General features: G+C 45.0%; 1 protein-coding gene across 1 annotated transcript; it reads right to left on the bottom strand.

The window, feature by feature from the left end:
* Positions 1–371: 371 nt before the first annotated feature.
* TEX36 (testis expressed 36) lies at positions 372–9,193 on the bottom strand (the record flags this gene model as incomplete). Its single annotated transcript, XM_082854068.1, has 4 exons — positions 372–668; positions 1,661–1,741; positions 3,213–3,344; positions 9,143–9,193. 4 exons carry the CDS (start codon positions 9,191–9,193, stop codon positions 372–374), a joined length of 561 nt encoding a protein of 186 aa, XP_082710194.1.
* Between the last annotated feature and the right edge of the window lie 3,065 nt (positions 9,194–12,258).

Here is a 12,258-nt window from a genome sequence, read left to right as displayed (position 1 = left end):
GGCAATTTCAAAATTTAAGCACATTTTTGTTGAAAACACATTCATTTAAAATGTGTATGTCATCACGTATCTTTATTTTATAAGGACCTGAATATTTTTCAACCTTATTAAAACCATAAAAATACTTTAAAGGTGGGGGAGTGGCAACATTACCTGTTGCCTTTCTGGTTTCTCTATATAAGGACTTTATGTTTCTTTATGTTATCACTGCAAGAAAACTTCACCTCAGCATTGAGGCACATACAGTCTATATTCTCTAATCCTAAACAAATCTTATGTCAAACCTCAGTGCTGGATCAGAAAATACATACTTTTAGAATGTGTGATGAAATAACAATATTGCAAAACTCATCAGGAATCTTCTGGAAGGGTTAGGGCTCCAGTGGAGAACCGGCCGTTTTGTTAATCGTGAACCTTACTTTTGGATTCTTTTTCAAATACTCTGTATAGCTTTGCTGGGGAATAAATTTAAAAGTGTTCCATAACTCATCATAATGTCTTGGAAAGCGTCTGAAAATTGGGACCACCACAGCTTCCTGATAGACGTATGATATTTGGTTATTTGAAAAGCCATCGAGACAAGATGGAACATAGTCACATGCCCAAAGATTGAAATTTCTTGAAATGTGTTGCCTTTTTTCTGAGGAGACCTTCTTACGTCCCAGGCCCTGGAGAAGAATCACAAGAAGGTTAGGAGAAAAATATTCAGGGTCACACAGTTCGGATGCCTTTAGTAAAACAACCTTCATGACATCCTATCTCTAAATGCACAGTATGACCACCCTTACAAGAAACATCCTTTATCAACCTGTTGAAGGCTATAAATTGACACTCACAACATCCTGGTTCTCAGAGCCTTCCACTCCCACCAAGAGGACTGGACTTCTAGAGACATGGAGGGCAGAACCGGAGAGACCACAGCCTGGACTCCCTGGGACCCCAAGTAGGTTCTCTGCACCCAGGTGGCTCCTCAGCATATCCACCCCAGGCTGCATCTCCAGCACTCAGTGGGATGGTTCTTACACTGAGAGATCCAAAGATTCTTTCCTATCCCAGAGGATTCCCAATGAAGAAAGCAGCACCTTTGGGTCTCTGATCACAGGCTTCCTCATCAACTCTTACTAATGTGGCCATTAGAAAATTTTAAATTACATATGCGCTCGCAATCTCTTTTCGTTGCCCAGTGCTTTGTTAACCACCACTAACTAGTGCTATCAGACTTTATTTTCTTCAGTGAAACACCACCTCCAGAGAAAAGACAACTGCAGTTATTAGGAAGTCCTTTATATCATGTAAGCTCCCCATCCATTCCTTTGACTCCTCATGGATCCTGGCTCTGCCATCCAGAGACACACACAGGCAATCCGTCCTTCCCATGACAGATCTTCACAAGAAATCTCACAAATCAGACAGTTGATGGGAAAGCACCTTGATGAGCATGAAATTCACAGAAACCTAGGTGGAAGGAAGGCTGGTGCAGATTTTGAAAGCTACGTGGGACTCTGAGAATTTTATGCTTTCTTCCCCCCCGGTAACCTGTTATGAGGCTTTAATCTTGTTCCAATTTTGAGGTCAGTCCTCTATCTTCAACATGTCTCAGAAAATCAAGAGCCCTAATGTCGCTTCTCATTTTATTAGCAACTTGGAGAGAAATACTCACAGAGTCGAGGTAGAATCCAGAGTTCTGACAGCTGTGACGATTGTCGTGTACAGAGAAGGGGAAGTTGTTATTCACTGCTTGCTGGAAAAGAGCAAGGGAAGAGATGAAAAGGCACACATCAGAACCCCAGTATGCTTCCAGAACACACCTACAGGGGCATGGAAGGAAGACGGAGGAGGCAAAGTGACCTCTAAGTAAGAATTAAACCCATCAGGGCTTCCCTGGTGGCACAGTGCTTAAGAATCCACCTGCCAATGCAGGGGACACGGGTTCAAGCCCTGGTCCGGGAAGATCCCACACGCCTCAGAGCAACTAAGCCCATGCGCCACAACTACTGAGCCCACGCGCCACAGCTATTGAAGCCCGTGCGCCTAGAGCCCGTGCTCCGCAGCAAGAGAAGCCACTGCAATGAGAAACCTGTGCACCACACTGAAGAGTAGCCCCACTCGCCACAGCTAGAGAAAGCCCTCGCGCAGCAACGAAGACACAAAGCAGTCAAAAATAAACAAAATAAATACATTTATTTAAAAAAAGAAGAATTAAATTCATCGACAGCGATGGCACACACGGCACAGGGTGAGGTCTTGGGTGTGTGCATCAGCTCAAGGCTTTGAAACTCAACCTTATTGCCAGATTGCTGAAAACCATAAAAAATTCTCTTTAGGGCTTCCCTGGTGGCGCAGTGGTTGAGAGTCCGCCTGCCGATGCAGGGCACACGGGTTCGTGCCCCGGTCCGGGAGGATCCCACATGCCGCGGAGCGGCTGGGCCAGTGAGCCATGGCCGCTGAGCCTGCGCGTCCGGAGCCTGTGCTCCGCAACGGCAGAGGCCACAACGGTAAGAGGCCTGCGTACAGAAAAAAAAAAAAATTCTCTTTAAAACATTTTATTGAGAGACAAGGAAGGGAAAGTCTGTAGGCATGGAATTGAAAGCTGGAAAAGAATTTTGAGGCCACCTTCTTCTTCTGCCCAATATGGATTCTAGGAGACCAGAGCTCTCTGGTCCAGGGAGGCTAAATGTGAAGTTAACCCTGTTTCTCCCTCCGGCCACCTCATGCCCCTAAAGTTGCTCATGAACTGGCCAGCAAGGAAGAACGTGCGTGTTAAGAACTCTGTCCATAGGGACTTCCCTGGCGGTCCAGTGGTTAAGACTTCACCTTCCAATGCAGGGGGTACAAGTTCAGTCCCTGGTCAGAGAGCTAAGATCCCACATGGCTCACGGCCAAAAAAACCCGAAAACATAAAACAGAAGCAATATTGTAACAAATTCAATAAAGACTTTAAAAATGGTCTACATCCAAAAAAAATCTTCACAAAGAAAAGAAAAGAACTCTATCCATAGAGGAGCCTAACTTTATTGTCTGGACCAGAGGTATTTCCTTCTAAAGACCATCTGAGGTATCGTGCTGACCAGTGTATGAGGTAGGATGCTACCAGAGTTTAGGGGTCCAGGGAGAGCAAGTGAGCAGTTCCCTCTGAGAAAGAGTTGTCTGGTGCCAGCGGTGCCACCCCCTTGAAGAGCCAAGGGGGCACACGGCCAGCTCTCAGGACTCACCTTCTCCCGCACTTTGTAGATCAGTGGTAGCTTCTCCTCCACTCTCCGAGATAAACATGGACTATTGGACTCTTCTAACATGGTACGTGTGATGGATTCTGGTGTCTTTTGCATTTGTCCAATGTGAGGGAACTGGAAAAACAGCACACGCCTTGATTAAAACCAGACACATCTGAATCTCTAAGCCAAGTATCAGGGCTTCCTCTGTAAAGGGATTAAAATGCAATTTGGGTGCTTCTGGCATGCGATGGAAATGGCATAATTTTTGTAATTTTCAAGTATTCTTTCCAAGACAAAAAATATTGTCATGGCCCGAGGCCACCATTGCCGGTTGTTTCAAGTTACAGGGGCCACCCTGCCGCTCGGAGCCTGGAAATGTTTCCGAGGCCTGGTGAGGAGGGTGTGGCCCCGTGCGAGGCAGTTGATGTGCTCTGAGGAGACAGAATGCATTATTTGAGATCTTCCTTGTGGTAAGGGAGCTCTCTGCACTTGGGGCCAAGGATTCAGCCCATGTTCACAGGGGTGAGCCTACCTCCTGCAGGTATGAAGTGGACCTCAGGACACGGGGAAGGGGAGGAGAGAAGGGTCACGTTGAGTCTCCATGGAGAATGGAGAATGGTAGAGGGTGGGAAGATTATTTGGATGGCTGGGGGTGGGCTTTAGCATCTCTCTGTGAACAGAAGGGAGGGAAGCAGGACTGGGCCTAGGGAGGCAGAGTCCCAACAAAGGCCTGGACCAACCCCACAGGGAGCTCTAGACATGGATGCCTTCTCAGAGTCAGCCTGATGGAGTGAGAGGACTGGGCCCTGTGAGCCTTTGTCAATCAGTCACTGGGTAGAAGAGGATGGTGGGGACCCAGGAAGTGACCTTGGGGCAGCAGCTCTTTTCAGCCAAGGAATATCTAGGGGTGGACCTCCCAGGCCACACTTCCAGCAGCTGCACAAGTAGTCCATTCCCGAATTCCCCCTGAAGAGGGATGCGAGTGGTGCTTGACAGCCACTGTAGCTCACCCCAATTTTATATAAACAGCGCCTCTTAAAAGCCACCCCAACAAAGTGGACTTTGAAGCAGGGATCTCAAGGGGAGGAATATGAATGGAAATTACAATACAAACAGAAGGCAGGACCGTGACTCTTAGTGAAAATTCCTGAAAAGGGAGGAAGCATAACGTGCTGGGTCACAAACAGTAGATTCAAACGCCCTGAGACCAATCCCAGCTCTCTCTCCCATGAGGTCAGCCTTCCGCAAGAGACTTAATTTTTCCAGGCCCCAGTTTCTTTATCTGTGAAATGGAAATAACAATACTTATTTGATAAGGTAGATGTGATTAAGGGAGAAAATGCACGCACCCAGCGAGTGTTCAATAGCTGTTGGCAGGTTCTATTTTTGCTCACAGCTGTCCCCTCCCTTGTCACCAAACCCATTATCACACCCAAAGCCAGTCCTTCCTTCTCTTTGGGATTATAATGATATTAGCTAACACTGCCACTCTCTCCCATTCCTTCTCAAGTCATGATATAACTGCACATATAAGTATGGCTTTTGTTTAATTTCTGCACAAGAGTGTGTTCAGTATGCTACTATTTATGTCAAAAGGTAAAGAGATTATGTCATCTATGTGGTATACTTGGTGGGGCATTGTTGGCAGAGAAAAGGAGAACCAATTGTCCAGATGACACATAGCCTCAGAGAGATCTTGTAAACTCAGTGCTGAGTGGAAAGAAGAAACAAAATGAGATCTATAACCCAACACCATTTATGTAAATAAATAATCCATGCACACAAAACAACAATACATAATTTACAAGAACCCATCTCAGTAAAAGAACTCCCATTATACACGTGTGAATAGCTGCCTGTGGGGTGAGCAGAGCAGGAACAGGGATCAAGGGCAAGGAGACAACCACACAAATCAACACACCATCATGTGGACGGGCTCTTCCACGGCCAAGCGACAGGGTTACCTCGGAGGAGGGCACCAGGGAAGGAGGACTTTTTTGCCATCGTTTATATGTTTCTTAATGAAGTGCATCTATTAATTGCCTCGTTTTCCCAACGAAAATAATTGTATTTGTTTCTGATTAGAGTTATAATACATGCTTATGGTTTTTAAAAGTTCAAACAATAAAGAAAAACATAAGGAAGGAAGTACAATTCCCCTGAAATCCCATCATTCTTTTCCCTTAACTGTTTTTTTTTTTTTTTTTAGCTGTGTTGGATCTTCCTTGCAGTATGCGGGCTTCTCATTACGGTGGCTTCCCTTGTTGCACAGCACGGGCTCCAGGCACGCAGGCTTCAGCAGTTGTAGCACGCGGGCTCAGTAGCTGTGGCGCATGGGCTTAGTTGCTCCACGGCATGTGGGATCTTCCTGGACCAGGGCTCGAACCCGTGTCCCCTGCATTGGCAGGCAGATTCTTAACCACTGCGCCACCAGGGAAGTCCTCCCCTTAACTCTTTGGTGACCAACTTCGTCATGCATCCTTGTGCAACTGTACACCCATATATATGCATAATTTGCACATATAGGATTGTATTATAAATGTGGCTTCAAAAATTATAAATTTATAAAATTATAAATGTGACCTTTTTATTTTTCTGATCTCTGTTTTACTTTTTTATTTGAATTTTATCTATTTTTTATACAGCAGGTTCTTATTAGTTACCTATTTTATATGTATTAGTGTGTATATGTCAATCCCAATTCATCCCCCCACCCCCACCCACCCTGCTTTCCTTCCTTGGTGTCCATACGTTTGTTCTCTACATCTGTGTCTCAACTTCTGCCCTGCCAACCGGTCCATCTGTACCATTTTTCTAGGTTCCACATATATGCGTTAATATATATTTGTTTCTCTCTTTCTGACTTACTTCACTCTGTATGACAGTCTCTAGGTCCATCCACGTCTCTACAAATGACCCAATTTCGTTTCTTTTTACAGCTGAGTAATATTCCATTGTATGTATGTGCCACATCTTCTTTATCCATTCATCTTTCGATGGACGTTTAGGTTGCTTCCATGTCCTGGCTGTTGTAAATAGTGATGCAATGAACATTGGGGTGCATATGCCTTTTTGAATTATGGTTTTCTCAGGGTATATGCCCAGTAGTGGGATTGCTGGGTCATATGGTAATTCTATTTTTAGGTTTTTAAGGAACCTCCATAGTGGCTGCACCAATTTACATTCCCACCAACAGCGCAGGAGGGTTCCCTTTTCGCTACACCCTCTCCAGCATTTGTTGTTTGTAGATTTCCTCAAGATGCCCATTCTGACTGGTGTGAGGTGATCCCTCATTGTGGTTTTGATTTGCAATAAATGCCTTTTTATAATTTAATGGTAACTTTTGGTTTCTGTTTCCTTCCCCTTCTTGTCACCCCCACCAACACCCCAGATAACAGTGATAACAATAGTAATGACAATAGCTCTCGTACGATCCTTTACAAACACTCGTACCTACAAAAGGGACTTACACTGCTTTATAAAAATCGGACCATATGATACACACGATTTTACACCTTGCTTTTCTCACTTAACAATATATCCCAGAAATTTTTCAAAATCAACCTATACATTTCTAATTCATATATATTTTTCTAATTCATTATATATTTTTTAATGCTTTTAAACAACTTTTAAGTAAATATAAATAATACAGAGGGCCTCCAGACTCAGAACCTTTCCCTTTTCCCCTCCTCCAATCTGATTTTCCAAGTTATGGAAAATCAGGCCAAGGTGGAGAGGTTTTCTACATCACGAAGGATCCCTGTCACCAGCTAAATGACAACTGACTTGAGTTCATTTGTATTCTGCAAGTCTGTGGACTAAATCACTGTAAAAAAAAAAATGGCTCTAGCATTTTAATTTCACTCTTTTAAAATATATACTTAATGGCTATAACATGATAGCTGTGAAATAAACCCTTCTGTTAAGATATTGTAACCGTGAAATACAGCTTTTTAACTAGTTGGCAGTGAATTTTTGCTGCATTCAATCACTCAATGACTGAAATATTAAATAGGAAGGTGAAAGTGTGTGCAGAGAGCCTTCTCTACCTAGTAACAGCCAGATTACCACCAGCAAGGTCAACTGCGAAACGACTGTCACCTCCAATGTGGCAATTCGTCTCCCAAATGGGCTGCTGCTGATGCAAAGCCAACAATTTCTTTAATTTTCCCAACAATTTACTTTGGGAAACTTCACGTCAGCACTATTCTTTTTATGCTCTTAGGTGCCAGCAGCAGAAAGGACCCACACCAAAGGCTCCCCACTTAAACTGGGCCCAGGTACATTCCTGGGACACCAATAGGAGACGCAACGTTCTTTCTCGATTTCTGCCTTATAACAGAACCCTGACTTTGTTTGGGGTGGCAACGTGGTTGGTTAAAAAATACCCCCCCAAACTCCCTTGCATCTAAATTGGCCATGTGACCAGTTGAAATGAAAGCAGAAGTCTGTGGGTGGGGCTCGTGGGAAAGAGATTGTTTCCCCTAGAAAAGGGGGCAAACTTAGCTGACAGCTGCCTTCCATCTGTTTATCCGTTGACTTTCCTCTTTCCGGTAAATCCGTTGATTTACCAGCCTGAGTTGACACACTGCAATAAGGATAACAGGATAGGAGGCTGAAAAGAACCTGGGCCTTTGACAACGCCCTAGGGCATCTGTACCAGCCCTGAACTGCCTCCCTCTGGACTGATTGTTACTAGAGAAACACAGACCCCTGTCTGCATAAGGCACCGTAGTCAGCTTTTTATAATATTCAGTCAAACACAGCCCTAACTGATACTGTAGGTGATAAAAAGAGGCCAAGCTATTAAGTCTGAGAAGCTTACGTTGTCTCTTCCTAACCAATTAGTGTATGTAGTTCACGTTATTTCCCATTTTACTTTGGCTGCCATGAAACTCAGAGTCAAATGTTATATCCAAATAGCTACTGTTTAGGCCATATGGCCTGCATGTCTATGTGACATATTTTCCCAGTCTCAGCCTCTTAAATTATATTTAAACTGGTTCTGAATTCTTATTTTTATATACTTTACTACTTTATTGTGAATATTTTCCATTCATTACTTTAAATCTGTGAAATGGAGCAGGGTATACAAGAAAGAATATCAGTATAAATATATATCCCTTGGAATCTGTGGGGGATTGGTTCCCCCCATCCCACCTTGTGGGTATCAAAATCCAAGGATGCTCAGGTCCCTTAGTTGCCCTTCAGTATCCGTGGGTTCTGCATGGTGGACATATATGCATATATATATTACATATCTACATATGTTATATACTATCTATATAATAGCAAGTATTGAGTGGTTACTATGTTTCCATTGCATTATACTAAGCACCTTTGTATGAATTATCTCATTAATCCCCACCATGGCCTCTAACCTTAGTATATTATGCTCCCATTTAACAGACAAAGAGACTGAGATTTAGAAAGACTAAGTTGCTTAGGGTTTTTAAGGCCTTCAGGCCCAAATTTTCCAAGATGTTTTCCATTTTTCTTTTTCCTTTTAAACAAACAAATTTTTAAAAAAATTTCTATGTATTACTGCCCTAGAAGAGGCTAGTACCACTATTTTCTGTGATACAACCAGTGGGGAAAAGAAAAGACAAAGATAACCAGCCTCATGGAGTTTATATAATAAATTATATAGTGTGTCAGAAGATAGATGTTACAGAAAAGAGAAAACGCAGAGCGCACCAGTTACTGCTTAGTGAACAGTCACAAGTTGCCAGCCTGCTGAGCGCTTTACACTCAGATTAATTTCATTTGATCCTCCCAAGGATACTATGAGATTCCCATTTCACAGATGAAGGAACTGAGGCTGGGTGAAGTGATTTGTCAGACGTCATACTATGGTAAGTAGCAGAAGTATCCTGACCACATCCACGTGGCCTGAGAAAGATGAGAGAGGGCATCATCCTTCTTACCCATCTTCCATCCTTGTCTAAAGGTGGATTGAAGCGTCTCCCTTTGGCCATTTTCTGCAGGAAGCTGAAGGGGGCTGAGGTTGGCTCTCTTATCCCTTCATCGCCTCATGAGTTCTATACCTGGGAAGCCACTCCTCCTTGCTCCTGACCTTTAATTCTCAGCCTCTACCAGGAGGGGAAGTCTGGGAGTGGTCCCTGTTGTCATAGCATCAGAGCCCACCCATCACAATGGGGGAGGAGTGCGGGTGTTCCAAGCCCCCCAAGGGCTCCTGCCTCGGGTCCCTTGCAGCTGCCGCTCCCCAGTGTGTAAGCCTCCAGGTCCCAGGTGAGAAAGCCATACACACAGATCACACAGGTGTGAACCAGACAGTCTTGAGATAATGGCGGACTCTGTACCCTCCAAATCCTCTGATGACTTCTGAGTTGAATAGCCTCACGGTAACCATCTATTCCAACCTCTTAGTTTTCAGAGAAGTGAGCTGACTCTGCCTTGTCTACACCCAGCCAGGACTCAGGCCTCCCCACGTGCTCCTTTCCTGGCTGCCTGCACGTCCCAGCTCACCCACTGTGACTCCCCTACTGCACACTGCTGAGGCCATGAGGAAGCAGCAATCATGAGTAGTTAGTAAATACCGGGTGCTGTGCTGAGCGCTCTCACGTGTTTTACTTTTTCTCCATGAACCTTTGGGGTTTACAAATGAGGAAACAGAGCCACGTACCCAGTGGAGGGGGCGCCGGGTCACGGGACGGCTCCAGGGCTCGCAAGCCTTTCGAGGGCCACCTGGCATCCCCCAAGCTGCAGAGGTGGCTCCTGAGAGCTGACCTTCCTCTTGGGGCCCGGACACTCAAGTCCTACCTCACTTCTACTCAGTTACGTGATTTCTGCTTTTCTTTCCCCTCCCTCCCTCCCTCCCTTCCTCCCTTCCTTTTTTTTTTTTTTTGCGGTACGCGGGCCTCTCACTGTTGTGGCCTCTCCCGTTGCAGAGCACAGGCTCCGGACGCGCAGGCTCAGTGGCCATGGCTCACGGGCCCAGCCACCCGCGGCATGTGGGATCTTCCCGGACCGGGGTACGAACCCGTGTCCCCTGCATCGGCAGGCGGACTCTCAACCACTGCGCCACCAGGGAAGCCCCTTCCTTCCTTTTTTAAATTCTGTGTCTTGACAATTCTCTTGGCTACTCCACGTGAAAATAAGAGTAAACACCAATGGGAGAATTTGTCCAACTCTCTGTTTTTTGCTAAGAAATTGTGTCCTCAAGACCCTCTTCCCCTAATCATCGACGAGGGTGTCCTAACAAGAGTTGCCGTGTTAGTGATATGGGACCTCTCCTCTGGCCAGCACCGACAGCCCAGAGAGCTGTGTTCCTGGATGAGATGCCTGAGGTGGAACACAGACTGAAACTGAGCAGGTGTTAGTAACCATCTCCACTTACAGATGAGGAAAGGGAGTCTCAGAGAGGTGGAGGGACGCACCCATAGTCACACAGCTAATTTGTAGCAAAGTCCAAACTAGAACCCAGATGTACTGAGGCCGATTTCAATAACAGCATCAAACAGGATTCGTTTCACTGCACTTCCCTGACCACATTAAATTACTGGGCAGTGAATTTTCTAGGATTGCTTTTAACTCCCTTTCTTTAATCTGCATGAAACTGGGCCTCTTGGCCATGATCCCTCCTCACTGTGAGCTCTGGCAGGCCAGGGGTCAAATGACTACCATCATGTGCTCCTCCGGTGGGGGGGCCCCTCCCTCCCCAGCAGATGTCATGCCAGGGAGCTCTGCACAAATGGAGGGGAAGGATGAGTGCAGAATGCTGCTTCTCCCACATCAAGAGACTGAGAGTAAAGCAATAAGGAGGGAGGGAGCTGAAGACTGAGACTAAAGGCCTAGCAACGGTGCCATTTCCAAACCATAGTATTTCACAGACATTCCCTTTGTCTCCACCGATGGAGCAGAAAATCCTTTAGATCTAAAATCCCGTTTCTAAATATATTCTTCATCTCCTCTGTATTTAGTCTTATGCTCTATTAAACAAGGTATACAATCACTGGTTAAGGTGTATTCCAATTTTCCCCTGTTGAATGATTGTTTAAAATTCTAAAAGATTTGTCCAAGAAAATCAAAAGCAAATAAAGAAAACCCGGCCAGGAAAAATGAAATTCAAGTTTTCTTCAGCTAGGATTTCCTAGCTGCAGATCGGGGTGGGGTTGTTCATTGTTGATGTTATTCTTTTCGGAGGTTTGAATTACTGAGCTGAACTTGGAGACCCATTCTGAAAACAAGTCCTGTAGCACTCAGGGCACTAAGATCACTGGGGCCGAGAACACCGGAGGGTGGAGCTCCATTCTGCTTTGGGTCTTTGCACGAGCTGGGCCCTGCTCAGAATGCAGTGATGCAACACCGCCTGTTAAAGGTAGCTGTGAAGGCAGTGCTGAGACACGGGCACGTTCATTCAACAAATACTGACGGGAACAGCCACTGTGTGCCAGCACTGTGTTCAAACAGTGGTAAGACAATCACCAAAATCAACTTTTCATAAGTAGTAAATCATGGATTTGCCAACACATCAGATGACTAATTATTGATTAGTCATCAATAATTATTGATTAACCAAAAATTATTTTCAGTGAGTTATCTACAACTTTTGTATCTAATTGTTCCACCCAATGTATTTTTCGAAATGACAGCTGTTGTGTACTTTGACTTTTAGATCTTTTACATCCGAAGTGTTAAGGACCTTATGAAGAGCAGCTGTGCCTATCTCTTCCACGTGTTTTTAGTGCACTGTGCCATTCCTTGTTTTAATTAGCAAGTTGCTGTCTTTGGTGGGAAAGTGGTGGAACCACGGGTGTGTTTTCACACATGCATCGGCCACGCGCCCAGGTGTGCTGCCCGCACAACTCTCAGACCTGCACACACAGGCATGCTGCAGTTCATCATGCCACCAAAAGTTTTACCTCCACCTCCACGTCCACAAATCCCGGACGACTTAACTTGCATATGGGAAAAGCCGAGCCATCTGCATGTAAAATGTTGAGCATCTGAGAAATTCTCAGGCATCTGAATTATGAAACACATTTTCTTTTCACCCTGCAAGGTAAACTATCTGGATTCT

The sequence above is a fragment of the Leucopleurus acutus genome (genome assembly GCF_964270905.1).
Source record: "Leucopleurus acutus genome assembly, chromosome: 14".
Lineage (NCBI taxonomy): Eukaryota > Metazoa > Chordata > Mammalia > Artiodactyla > Delphinidae > Leucopleurus > Leucopleurus acutus.
The sequence above is the reverse complement of the archived record's forward strand: the minus strand, read 5'-3'. Positions and strand labels throughout refer to the sequence as shown.